We start from the raw sequence: 14,113 nt of genomic DNA, 5'->3' as shown, positions 1-14,113 counted from the left end.
GTTCCGGAGATGAAAGATATAATTGTGTATCATCGGCATACAGATGATATTGGAGGCCATGAGGTTGAATAAGCTTACCCAAGGGCAACATGTATAAAGAAAACAACGGGCCAAGCACCGAGCCTTGCGGAACCCCTACTGAAAGGGGAAAAGAGGAAGAGGAGCTGCCATTAGCCAACACGCTGAAAGAGCGACCCGCTAGATAGGAGGCAAACCAGTTATAGACAGAGCCACAAAGTCCATATGTATGTGGGTTAACTTTGCTCACTGTAATAATCTAGTTTTTAGGCAGTGGATTAGCAATGGTCTGATCCATGGTTGAAATATATGAACATTCCTGTTGGCCCTGTCCTCCCACAAGGAGATCCTACCACCACCATAGAGGAATGTGGCTGGGCAAAGAAGGACACTCTATGCTTATCCCTCTGTGCTAAGCAACACCAGAATACATGTTCTAAAACACCAAGCTAACCAATTTGGAGCTTGTGAGCTTTGTTTATTTGCATGAAAATGTGTCGTATTTTTGTGTGCATTTGTCAAATGTATACATTTTTACATGCACATTTTTTTCAAATACATTTTTTGATGCACAAACCACAATCTCAGAAATGCACAGGCTTTGACTGCACATTGCATGTGGGATCATGTTCAGTTTTGGGAGTTGCAAATTGGCTAAATTCTGCCCAAAATGGAATGCAAGCAAATGTCTTGCTAAGAAGCCTTGACACTCTGCCCTTACAATGAGCCCTTGCTGCCTGTTGTCAGGTGACTATGGGAACCTGTAGATTCCATCCGCCCTTTCAAGCCTCAAGAGTCCTTGGCCTGAGCAATTTGTTCCTGGCTTGGAGCTGCTCTCATGCTGTCCAGGCCTTTTTGCTTTGCCTCCAGAGCAGACTGCCAGTCCTGAGACCCACTGGGCCAACTGTAGCACTCAAACAAGGACTGGAACAAATGAGAACAACAAGTCACCCAGGTGTGCTATTAGCCAGTGCCATTCTCCCCCACATGGCCACTGATGTGCCTGGGCAGGGACGGGTTTCCAAAAGCTTCAATGAAAAATCTGTTTGTCTCTGTGAAGTCAAAAGAGCACCATTTCATCCTGATGGCTGCATAATTAAGCCTGGTGAAGGGCCTCCAAGATGATGGCTTAAAAGTGCCAGGGGGGCGCATGGCACTGGGCCAACCTGGTCTTGCCAAAGCACCTGCCCTGCAGAAATGGAGTGACAAAGGAATGGATAGGTGAGTCCAAGCTGGCTCTGCCCAAAATTCTGCACTGTGATGGTTATTTGGCATGACAAGCTTGGTGCTGATTTGGAGAGGAAATGGTATGTTCTCCACACGGCATGCAGACCGTTGCTCTGTTTGGAGGGTTGGCGCTTGCTTTTTGGAAGGTGCAGAGAACAACTGGCTGGACCCCTTCCCAAGTAGCCAGATGATCTGTCTTACACACCAGAAGAATACAAATCTGAATGTTTGTAGGCAAATTTGAATTCAAAGAATTAGCTTGTAAAACAATCTTCTGGCTCAATCTTGTTTCAGCTCTACTAGCCCCAAGATGGTGATGGTGAATATTCATAGATCAGAGGAAGCCCTGTTCTCAAGAGGTCACAAATCTAAGTTATACCTGTCCAACACTTCTTCAGTCACTGATTCAAGAACCAGAACAGTCCAGCCACTTCTCAGAAACTCAGGACCTAAAACAAAGTGATCTCCTAGTGGTAAGGACTTCACTTGGATGGAGCAATGTGTTCAGGTGGGGTGTGTGCATCACTTGGAGGACTGCAGAACAAATGTGCTTCCTGAAAGATCTGCAGAGGCAGAGTAGCACAGTGTCTCTTTGCCTTTCTTTAACATGCATGAGAGAGCAGTACAATAACACTAGCATGAAATTCACCAGGAGTCTCATTGCTTCTCTTCCTTCTTCGTGAAAATGTTTGGTCATGTCATGATGAGGCCTAACCAGTGCCAAATAGAGGGGAACCAGTACCTGAGCAGGGGGTTGGACTCGATGGCCTTCTACGCCCCTTCCAACTCTACTATTCTATGATTCTATGATTTCAACTGATCAAAGTCACTTTGGAAGACAGATCTGACCAATAGGGCAGCCAATCTGATATCTGAGAAGTTCCCAAGTCCAGGAGATAGGCTAATTGCTTGTTCTGGATGGGGTTGCCTTCCCTCTGAAAGATCAGGTTCGTAGTTTCGGGGTACTCCTAAATCCATCATTGTTGCTGAAGGCTGAAGTGGCCGCAGCAACTCGGAGTGTCTTTTACCAGCTTTGGCTGGTTTGCCAGTTATGGCCACTCCTGGACAGGGATAGCTTGGGTACAGTGGTACAGGTGCTAGTAAGCTCAAGACTGGATTACTGCAGTGTGCTCTATGTGGGGCTGCCCTTAAAGCTGCTCTGGAAGCTGGAGCTTGTGCAGAACGCAGCAGCTCGGCTGTTGTCAGGAGCTGCCTCTTTTCAGCACATAACTCCTTTGCTGAGGGAACTGCACTGGCTACCTATTGGCTAGCAGGCCAGGTTTAAGGTTTTGGTACTAGTGTACAGAGCCCTAAGCAACTTGGGACCAGGATGCCCGAGAGAGTGCCTTCTCCCTTACCATCCTACCCAATCACTGAGGTCGTCAGAGGGCCTGCTCCTGGTGGTTCCACGTGGACCTATGGCCCGATTGGAGTCCACCGGGAGAAGAGTCTTTAGTGTAGTGGCCCCTTCTCTGTGGAAGTCTCTGCCCCTGGAGGTCAGGCAGGTGCCAACTCTAGGCTGCTTCTGACGCCTCCTGAAAAGAACTCTCTTTTGAGAAGCCTTCCTCAACTGACTAGCCACTGTATTTCTGGTTCCTTTGTTTTCAAATTGAACAATTTTAATTTGCTTTTTAATCTTCTTTCTTTTACTGTTTATACCTATGTTCACCGCGCTGGAATCTGTGTTAGATAATTGAGCGGCATATCAGTATTGTTGACTGTGGAATGCCCTCCCCTTGGAGGCCCGACTGGCGCCAACGCTCATTTTATTCCGGCACCAAGTGAAAACATGGCTTTTTAACAAAGCTTTTAATGGTTGAATTCACTAGGCACATTGTTTTAACTGTTTTAATAGTTTTACTGCTTTAAAATTATCTATCCTTTTAACTTGGTTTATGGTTTAATTTGTTTTTAGCTGTGTATATTTACTGTTTTATCTGTACACCGCCCTGAGATCTTATTGATATAGGGCGGGATATAAATGTTTTAAATAAATAAATAAATAAATAAATAAATAAAAGCAAGAAAGTTAAAGGAGAAGGTGGGATACAATTATTGAATTGTGAAACTTGTGCCCTGTTTTGGCCCTTGTTGTTGTTGTTGTTGTTGTTGTTGTTCTTCTTCTTCTTCTTCTTCTTCTTCTTCTTCTTCTTCTTCTTCTTCTTATTATTATTATTCTTATTCTTATTATTATTATTATTATTATTATTATTATTATTATTATTATTATTATATTCGTTTGTTCGTTCCTATACTGCCCCATAGCTGAAGCTCTCTGGGCAGTTTACAACAATTCATAAAAATGCAACAGCCAGTCACACTTTTTTCTTAGACCCTCTCTTGAAATTTTCATCAACATTGATTTTAAACTTGGAGCAGCAACCTGGCAGTGGTACATGTGGCGTAAGTTACTACCTACCTGATCACATGGTATCTCTGTGTTTCCTGATTTTGCATCTTGGCCCTTGTGACTTGTTCACCATGCATCAGTGGCATAACTACAGTAAGCTTCAGCTCATTTACAACATGGAAGTTCACTGGTGCATAATGCCATGACATAAAATCCAAATGTTCAAATATTCACCGTACCACTTAACATCAAATGTCCAGAGAACCAGGCATCTCCATAATATATAGACAAGTGGAGACTGACAGAAAGAAGTGACCACTTTTTCCTAGTGTGGCATTTGTACTAATTCTTCCTCTCTTTATATTCCCAGTCCTCCCCACCCCCTCCGCACACCCGTGCACACAGTGGCACACTCACAAAGGCAGGCAGCCCCATCATCCCTCACGCTCTCAACATTCCCCCTGGTACATCTGACTGGGCACAGCTGGAGACAAAAAGCTGGGCTAGATGGACCTCCTTGATCTGATCCAAGAGGGTTGCACACAGAGATACACGAGGCAGGGAAGTTGCTCAGAAATGGGGTAAGAATGGTAAATGATGCTCTCATAGACCATCAACTAAGCTGGAAAATGCTGCTTAGATAAGGCTGTAAATGTCTCTAGCGTTGTAAGTACAAGTTGCCTAATCAATAACTTTCCATTTTTTCCAGCTTGGTGCTAAAGATTTGTGCTGCTGCTGCTGCTGCTGCTGCTGTTTCTGTCATCATCTAGCAGCAGGTGCAAACATATTTTCTCCAAAGTATTTCTAATGAACCTCGATGTTATCCAAACTCTGAAAAGACTCCACATCGATTCATTTGTTTGTTCTGATTTATGTCTCCCTAGGAAAATGCCTGCCAAAGTTGGCATGTGGGGAGGAGAAACAGCAGCAAGGCTGAGATTCTCTTCCCCCACAGAGCATGCCTCTCCTCCGCGCTTCCAGTTTGCCTCCTGAGGCTGATTTCCTATTTGTATGCAGCCTGGGAAACCTGACATCCCCACTCGGATCTAATCCTGCTGCTGAAGATGCTTCTCCCCTTCCCTCCTCATGGATAGGTAAGCCCTCTGGCTTTCTTCCTCCCCACGGTCTTATCTTTCAGCTCATGTCTTCTTCCCTCCTTGCTCCTCCATAACCGGACTATTATGCCTTTGAATAAAAACTCCCTTTTCTGGGTTGCCCTGGAACCTTGGCTCTGCTTTCCCTCCTGGGAATCATGTGGGAATGCTCTGCTATCCAGGCCCAAAGCCCCCATGCTGTGCTTCTGTTGGTTCATCAAAGATGCTGTCTCAAAGCCAGGTACACCTCCCCCCCTCTGCTTTATCCCCTCCCAACAGACATGCGTGCACACACACACTGGGCCATGAGGTGTTTGTATGGAGGTGGTTTTTTGAGGAGGGGGGTTCATTCTCCAGGAAGTGTGCAACTGTGCAAGACCAGGCGTTCACTGTAGCGCCTTCCTTCACACTTCCTGGTTTAAAATTCATGTAGCTGAGGCAGGTTTTTTTTTACTCCCGCACGGCCTTCTTGCCTGCCGCTTGATTTGCTCAAGTGCCTTCCCTAAATAAGGACAATGGTTGTTTAGATCAGCTGGGTCAAGGGATGGCTTCTGAAGACGGGGTCTCATCGCATCCGGAACCTCACCTTCCTCCAAGGAGGCAATGATTGCTTCCGTGGCCCAGCACCCGCACCCTGACCTCGCTTAGCCAGGCAAGCACTGAGAGTGCCTCTCCCAGAATCTTCTCCAGATCCTCAGGTTAAACAAACGGAATAAATAATAAAAAAACTGACAAGATGGAGCTGCACTAGCTGCCAGAACCAAGGCTGACCGCAGCCATAGCTTTCCAAGTCAGAGCAGGTTCAAGCTATTTTACCTGCAAAGTGAACACCAATTGGTCAGAGTGTATTTCCAAGGGATTGTATTTATTTTATTACTTATAACCTGCTTTTCTAGTAAAATAATAACAAAAGTGATGTAGAATAATAATAATAATAATAATAATAATAATAATAATAATAGTAATAATAATAATAATAATAATGCAGTGCAATAAACAGTAACAATAAAACAAGGCATAAGAAGCTAAGAAAAGCCGCTGTTGGTCAGACCGAGGGTCCATCTAGTCCAGCGTTCTGTTCACACACAGGCCAACCAGCTGTTGACCAGGGACCATCAAAGCAGGGATGGTGCAACATCACCCTCCCACCCATGTTCCCCAGCAGCTGGTGCACACAGGCATACTGCCTCTGATACTGGAGGCAGCATGCAACCATCAGGACTAATAGCCATTGATAGCCTTTGCCTCCAGGAGTTTGTCTAATCCCCCTTTAAAGCCATTCAAACTGGTGGCCATCACTATGTCTTGTGGAAGTAGATTCCATAGTTTAACTATGGCCTTTGCTAGACCTACCAGTAAATCCGCGACTGTCAACCTCATTTACACGTAAGGCGAGGCGACCTCACAAAGAGAGCTGACTCACCCTCCATTTTTTTAACCTTTAAAGGGGACGACGCGCATGAACGATCGTGTGCAAAGATAAGTAGTTTTTTTAAAAAAGGTTTCCCTGCTAAACCACCCTGCCCCCGAAGGGCGCAGCTCCTGGCTCCGCCCGAGTAATCGCACGGAGCCGCGAAAATCCACAAAAACGGGCCACACGCTCGCGGACCGTGGGAAAAAGCAGGCCCAAAGGGTTGATCCCTGCCTGAGCCTGGGATCCCCTGTGCATCATCTGGACGCACAGGGACAATCCCGGGTATCACCCTGGGATATAGCCTGGCCTAGCAAAAGCCTATGTGCTGTGTGAAGAAGTACTTCCTATTTGGGTGGCTATGAGGAGGAGAGTCCTTTCTGCTGTGGCACCCGAGCTGTGGAATGAGCTCCCTAGAAAGGTTTGCCCGGCACCTACATTATATTCTTTCCAATGTCAGGTGAAGACCTTTTTATTTCCGCAGTATTTTAACATTTCACCATCCTAGTCTTTTAATTTGCCATTTTAAATCTGTATTTTAAATACAGATTTGCTGCTGAGTTTTATTCTGGATGTATTTTTATATTGTGGTTTTATATTGTGGTTTAAGTTTTATACTTTGTGTCACAGGCTCCTTTAATTTCTTCATTACCTTATTTGTTATGGGGCACAATTTGGGAACTACGGTTCTGTTCCCTTCCCTTCCTGCTGGGCTGAAAGTTCTCTTTTGACCCAAGTTCTTTCGCCTCTTTTTGGCCACCAGAAGTTCCATGGTGGCGGCAGCAGAGTCCTCTCGCTACCACCCCACCCCCACCCTCACCCCCACCCCAGAATTCCTCAGAGCAATGCTAACCACCACGCTCTAATTCCATAGTATCATGTGCATGTAGCCCTTTTGCATGCAGCTGGGAGCCTCTCGGTTCTAAGAAACGTGTTTTAATTCTGGTGCAACTGCTGAGTTTTATTCCTTGTAGTATTGATGATGCCTTTGGCTGTATATTTATTTTCTGTTTAAGTTGGTTTATGTTTCTTTGCTTAAGCCAATCAGAAAACATTATGTTGTGGGGAGGCCTCTAAATGTCATAAATAAATAAATGGCTAATTCCACTTGAAAGGAGCGCGTGACGTGGCAAAAGCAGCACGAACTAATAAGTGTCAAGAACACTTGGATGCTTATACTTTGCATCTTTTCCTATTTGAAGCTGGAGCTTGAGGGAGCTGTTACCAGGAATAGCTGAACTGCTGGTTTGCCATCTATCAGATAAAAAATCCAAATGCATCTCAGCAGTAACAAGCTCCCTGAAGCAGAGAATGAGGTGGGCAAAAGGGCATTCTGATGTCAAGCAAATCACACCCCTGCTCTATTTCAGAAATGCTTTATATTTATTTTATTTTATTACATTTTTATACTGCCCATCAGCTGAAGCTCTCTGGGCAGTGCACAAGCAAAAACCATAAAATACTACAAGTATAAATTTAAAACATTAAAAAGCTAAAAAGGCAATATAAAACCAGCTACATTAAAGACCAGGGAAAGCCTGTGTAGAAAGGTATGTCTTCAGGAGGCGTTTAAAAGGTATTATGTTTCCCACCTCCCAAACCGCACGAGGGAGGGTCCTCCAGAGGGTGGGGGCCGCCACAGAGAAGGCTCTGCCGCCGAGGTTCTTCATGGTGGCATTCCGTTCGTCTCGGAATGGCCAGTAGAATCATAGAATAGCAGAGTTGGAAGGGGCCTACAAGGCCATCGAGTCCAACCCCCTGCTCAATGCAGGAATCCACCCTAAAGCATCCCTGACAGATGGTTGTCCAGCTGCCTCTTGAATGCCTCTAGTGTGGGAGAGCCCACAACCTCCCTAGGTAGGGCCTCCTCTGAGGATTGTAGTTGTCGTCTGGGTGTATATAATAAAATAAAATAATTATGGAAAAGAGTCTGAAGATAAGTTTGACAGTCAGAAGAATTAAAAAGAAAACTGCTAAGCAGCCCACGGATTCCATATATGTGCAATGTGCAGGGAATCTATGGGTGGTAGAGACCCCCTCATTACAGGGAAATATTGTGGCTCAAAATAATTCCTTGCCTGTCAGCAGACCCTAAACCCAGCTCCAGTCCTGGGTGGTACATATGTACTTCCTCTTGCTGCAGGGAATTTCTTGGGCAGCAAATAAAGACTAGTGGCGAGTGGAGGGGGAGGCTGCGGTTTGGCTGCTCTCGCTGTCTCTGCCCATAGGAAATATAGCTCGACACCCACAAAGGTGCTAGGTTTGTCTCTCCCTGACTTGCTAATTTTGTCTATGCAGGATGGGCTATTTTCTCTTCAGAGGGAGCACCCACAAAAGGTACACATACACCCTGCTGTGATTATTATTATTATTATTATTATTATTATTATTATTATTGTTGTTGTTGTTGTTGTTGTTATTGTTATTGTTATTGTTATTATTATTATTTATTGCATTGTTATACCTCCCAACAGCCGAACCTCTCTGGGTTCACAGAAGCTGTACAACATTATTATTATTATTATTATTATTATTATTATTATTATTATTATTATTATTATTATTAAAACAAATATACAAAATTTAAAACCATAAAAAACATAAAATACAAAAACTGACAATATCCATTTAAAACAACTATTCTGGAGTCAGTTAAAAAACTCAGCATATGCTGTTGAATGCCTGGGAGAAAAGTCTTGACCTGGCACAGAAACGATAACAATGTTGGTGCCAGGCAAGCCTCATCGGGGAGATAGTGCCATAACTGAGGGGCCACCACTGAAAAGGCCCATTCCCTTGTTATACAGTTATAAATTGACTCTAAGCCCTGAATGCAATTTCTATGGAAATCCCTGCCTCTGGAAGTCAGGCAAGCATCAATATTGTGTGGTTTTCAGTGGTTCCTAAAAACATCTTCCATTGAAAGGGGGCCACCACACTGAAGGCTCTTTTCCTGATGGACGCCAATTGGGCCATAGGTCCATGCAGAACCACTAATGGCATGCCATCTGATGACCTCAGTGACCGGGTAGGTTAATAAGGGAGAAGGCTCTTTCTCAGGTATGCTGGTCCCAAATTGTTTAGGGCTTTATGCGTTAGTACTGAAACCTTAAACCTGGCCTGGTAGCAAATATGCAGCCAGTGCAGTTCCCTCAGTGAAGGAGTTGCATGCTAAAAAGAGGCAGCTCCTGGCAACGAGAAGCTTTCCTTGATTCACCAGCTCGTAGTCTGTTTTTAAAATCAAAATGTTTGATATGGCATTTTATTAGTTTTATCTTTTATTGTTCACCACTGCAGAACCTGCTTAGATGTAGAGTGGCATATAAATGGTGTAAATAAATACAAGATCTGTCTTCGAATTCAGGCTAGCTTCAGTCAAGTTGCTGTCTCCCTCATACCTTCATCTGTGAATTGGAGGTCATAGTGATCTGTCTGACACACAAAAACCAAACCCCTAAATCCTTCTTTTATGAAATCCCTGCCATTTATATTTCTTTGTGCTCTAGTTGGTTTAATCAGAACCTCTGATCCTCCTTCAGTATGAAAGCAAATCAGAAGTTTTTGTACCAGGATACAGAAGCTATGACACAGGCAGCTTGGCGGAAAGGCAGAGGCAAAAGACTGGGTTCCCTACGAGGTGAGAAAGCCACCCAGTACCTCGACAATGACAAATATATTAGTTGAGTGTCAAGAGAAATTATCTTGATGTCATAGATCAGTAGGTAATTTGGAACATCTGTTTCTGAGCCAAGATTAGAACAATGTTTAATAGACCAAAAGGAAGAAACCAAGATGCAAAATCACACTGCAGTTAAATATAATGAGGCACTTTGGGTGAGATGCATTATAATGGTAATCAGGGCTCCTTGACTGCAAATGAGCAAACCACTTCAGATAAAGAACTGACCTGAGCAGTCTCCTAAATCAACTAATGTGTATCTTGTTAATGCAATCTTAAGGATCCGTCTTCTCTGTACACTTCAACTAGATTTATCCGGTGCCTGGCCTGCACCATCTGCATAATGCACTACAGCATCTCCAACATTACTCTCCTCCACCCTTGCCAGCAGGTGGGCACATCAGGAAGCCATTACAAAATCCCCTTGTCAATCAAGGCAGGAAAAGGACAGTCCGTCGAAGCTGGAGAAACCCCAGAACCCAAGCCGACCTGAAGGAGATGCTCAGGAGGAACACCCTGAAGAAGGGGACAGGTGGTCTCCTGTGCTTGTGGGGGCTGGTGCTTCAGGTCCTGCAGCCAAGGGACATGGGAGGCCTAGGACAGCAGCCCACTACCAAGGCTGCCACTCCTGGAGGAGGCAACGGGAACACCAGGAGTCGTCTAGCAACACCACTCAGCACAGTTGCATATGCCAGCCCTGGCCCTTAAACACTTTGCATCTCCAGCTCTAGGCAGTAGCCATCCTGCTCAGAGCTGATAAGGCCGCCTTCTCCAACCAGAAGCCCTCCAGATGTGTTGGGCTACAACTCCCATCATTCCCAGCCGGCATGGCCCACGGAAGATGCCATGTTGGTGAAGGCTGCTACAAGGGCTCATTTGGGCTACAACACTTGGAGGGGCTGGATTCCGCTCTCTTGGCCTCAGTGCTTGCATCCCTGTGGAACTTGGGCTGCACCGTCTTCTCTGCTCTGCTGCCACAGGGCATTCGAGGCTCTCTGTCCTAGAGCAACTGGTGTGCGACAAGAAAGAACCGATTCCTCCCCACAGCTTTTGTGTGGGAGGGAGCAGCAGCAGAATACGAGGAGTAACTAACTGGCAGCCTCCTTGGGTTGGAAGGAGAGTCTCTTCTGGGTGCAGCAGAATGCCAGGGCTCTAGGAGAGCCTCTTCTTCCAATGTGATCTCTACCCATCCACCATCTGTAGAGGACCCTGTTTGGCAATGTCAGGTGAGGGATGCCTTCTTGCTCTCCTCCTCTGGTTGAATCATCCTGGCCTCATCCCTCATCCTGCCATATTTTGCTCTCATCTAAGTGAGAAATGAATAAGGGAGGAAATATAACTAGGAGAAGAGCAATAAATGCCCTTTCCAGCATTACTTTAGAAAATGAAAACCCATCGTGATAACAGCAGCCGGGAAATTGATACCTCTGATAAAAGTCATAATGAAAACTTAATATAGCAAAATGCATCTGGAAAAAACAACCCCCCAAAACATAAAAGAAAGCATCCTTAGCAGCTAAGGAAGAAAACAAATCCAGCTCAAACATGCGCTCACCCCAGAGACACTGATGAAAGCAAAAGTGAACTTGCTTCCTGAAGCTTTAATAAAAACAGCAGAGATGGGAAGAATGTATCAGCTGTTTCGTCTCCATAACAGTCTTGCATAGTATAGCTTGATCAAACCTGCCACCCTCCACATCCGTGACCTATTGGAGCCATGGTGAGGTTGCCACCCACGTGCCATTTGTTTAACTAGGCAACACACACCTTGGGGGGGGCATGCCCCCTGCCTTTCTATGTGCCCCCCACTGCTGCTGCCACCAAATTTGTTCCTCTGGCAGTAGAAGCAAAAATAAAATTTAAAAAATCTATTTGCTGCTAAAATTGCGCAGTTTGCTGCTGAATTTTGGTGGCACAAGGGCAGCAGCAAAAAGGGCCTGTTGATCTTTGTTTTAAAACCCAACAGGCTTCTTTGGTTTTTGATGCTGCCATGCTGTGAAAATTTAGCATCAAACTGCCAGTTTTTCAAACCACCAGTAGCATAGTGGGGGAGGCGGGGGAGGAATTCTGCCCCAGTGGATTCTGGGGTGTGTGTGTGTGTATGTGTGTGTGTGTAAAACTTGACCCTGGACCCTGGAAGTTGCCCACCGCTGCAATGGAGGGCGAATCAGGCTGCAGAATTAAATAGGGGGATACCCACAGTTCATAGCACATTCCCTAGTTCCAAATGGTCTTTCCTTTCATAAAGTCCACAGTAGCCCAGATCAACAAGTTTGCGATCCTTAGTGAGACTAGAGATGTTACAAGCGCATAAGAGAATCTTTGTTTTATCTCTAAAATGTTGGGGAATATGGCGTTTCTCATCAGCATTGTCAGGGAATAGTTTCAGCGTTGCAGTGGGCCTTGTAGTTTGTAGCTAAGTTATAATTAGAAGCAGTCTGGAAGGGTTTGGGCCTGTTCAGCCTGTGGAATGTCAGAACCTGTGTGAGTTTATCTCTGTCAGCATTCTCAGAGCAGAGCAGGGGAGGGTTGCCCTACTCACGCAGCCGCCTGCTTGCCCTGAGAATCTGACGAAGTTGGGGCAGAGTTTGCAGAAGTCATCCAGACGAAAACGTCATCTTGGAGGGCTGAGCAGTGACACCTGTTTGGACAGGGGCCTTGCTGAAAGGCCTTGTCTGTCAAAGGGTCTGGTGGAAGTACTTTACTGTCACACACACCTTCCCTTTTAAGCTGATGCAAAGGTGAAGAGCCTTTGCTAAGAACATCTGGCCTGCAATGCCCGATCCATCATCGTCTGGGCCTCTGGAGGAACTCTGCACATAGACTCTCCTACTTGGAACTTTGCATTGCTAAGGACCTGCCATGAAAAGTATTGTGAAGCGTTTCAGAGACTTGAACTCCCTTTTGCTGTGGATTGTGTGTCTTTGTTTGTTGTCAGCTTAGTGTACCGGCAGACTGGTTTTGATCGATGACCTTTGGACTTTCTTCAGCCTGGACTCATGAGGCATGGAGACGCCAGTGCAGAAGCGGAGGCTCTGGACTCCTTGCGTCTCCCCTCCCTTGGACTTGATAGGCTGGAGTTATCAACAAAAGATTCAAATTTGGACTCTCAATGGGTGTGGTTTTGTTTAGGCCTTTCAAGAACTTTCCCCTTTGATTGCCTGAGGGATCGTGCCAAGAATCATGCCCATTCCTTGTCCAGGTTTGGAACTTGAGTATGGATTGAACTTCCCTTGTTTTCAGGGAAAACAAGCCTCGTGTGGCGCAGAGCGGTAAAGCAGCAGTTTCTGCAGCCGAAACTCTCCCCACGGCCTGAGTTCGATCCCAGCAGAAGCTGGTTTCAGGCAGCCGGCTCGGGTCGACTCAGCCTTCCATCCTCCCGAGGTCGGTAAAATGAGTCCCCAGCTAGCTGGGGGAAAGGTAATAACGGCCGGGGAAGGCAACGGCAAACCACCCCGCTATAAGGCCTGCCAAGAAAACGTCAGCGAAAGCTGGCGTCCCTCCAAGAGTCAGTAATGACTCAGTGCTTGCACGAGAGGTTCCTTTCCTTTCCTGTTTTCAGAACCATGAAGATGGTGATGGGGAAACTACACTGATGAGGATCTCATCCATGGTTGTAGTGACGAGCTTTTGGCTGTTCTGGAATTTCTTAGAGCCTGCAGCTACTGACCATCAGCTATGTGATTTCCAAAGCATGTAACTATTAAGTTTTGGCTGTGAGATTTCCTGCAAGAAAGAATTCTCACTGATTTGGGTATCCCATGTCAGTTTGCCAGAATGTGTGCTTGCCTGAGGGACCAGGAAACCTGACAAGCATATTGCCTTATTCTGAATTCTTTTCTCTTTTCTTTTCTTATATTTTTAGACTGCCCAGTAACCAAAGTGCTCTGCTAGCATTCTGTATTTGAGAAACGTTACTTGGAATTCATTCTAGATCAACAGGCAACCATCACAGTATAATTCATCTGTGATCATTCACAGCAAATTTTTGCTGGCATTTTTTTCTTAAGCAGTTGATTAGGGCAGCCTTGTATAAGCAAAATATACCTCACACTCACTCACTCACTCACTCACTCACATGCACACACATCCCTTGTGAGCAAATTGCATTGAAGCTAATTAAATAACAGTGATGACGCAGCAGACTGCAGACTCGGCGACTTAATTGTGGCGGAATCAAGAGTTTGGGATGACGAGCGGTGTAATAGGTGCTCCAAGATGCTGCAGCTGTGAGCTTGTTTATGGCAACAATTAAAAATCAGCTTTAAAGTTCTCCATAGGCCAAGGATAAAAAGGAAGGTCGCCCTGAAGAGGAGAGAAAACAGCTATCCTGG

At 45.4% G+C, this 14,113-nt stretch overlaps 1 protein-coding gene across 1 annotated transcript in view; it reads left to right on the top strand.

The window, feature by feature from the left end:
* The first annotated feature begins 1,168 nt into the window (after nt 1-1,168).
* Nucleotides 1,169-14,113, top strand: part of LOC134407570 (tetraspanin-15-like) — a 193,453-nt gene continuing 180,508 nt past the window's right edge. The window contains exon 1 of the mRNA XM_063139443.1: nt 1,169-1,239. Coding sequence (XP_062995513.1) covers nt 1,169-1,239 — 71 coding nt within the window. The remainder of the gene's footprint in view (nt 1,240-14,113) is intronic.

This window comes from Elgaria multicarinata, chromosome 12 (genome assembly GCF_023053635.1).
Source record: "Elgaria multicarinata webbii isolate HBS135686 ecotype San Diego chromosome 12, rElgMul1.1.pri, whole genome shotgun sequence".
NCBI lineage: Eukaryota > Metazoa > Chordata > Lepidosauria > Squamata > Anguidae > Elgaria > Elgaria multicarinata.
The sequence above is the reverse complement of the archived record's forward strand: the minus strand, read 5'-3'. Positions and strand labels throughout refer to the sequence as shown.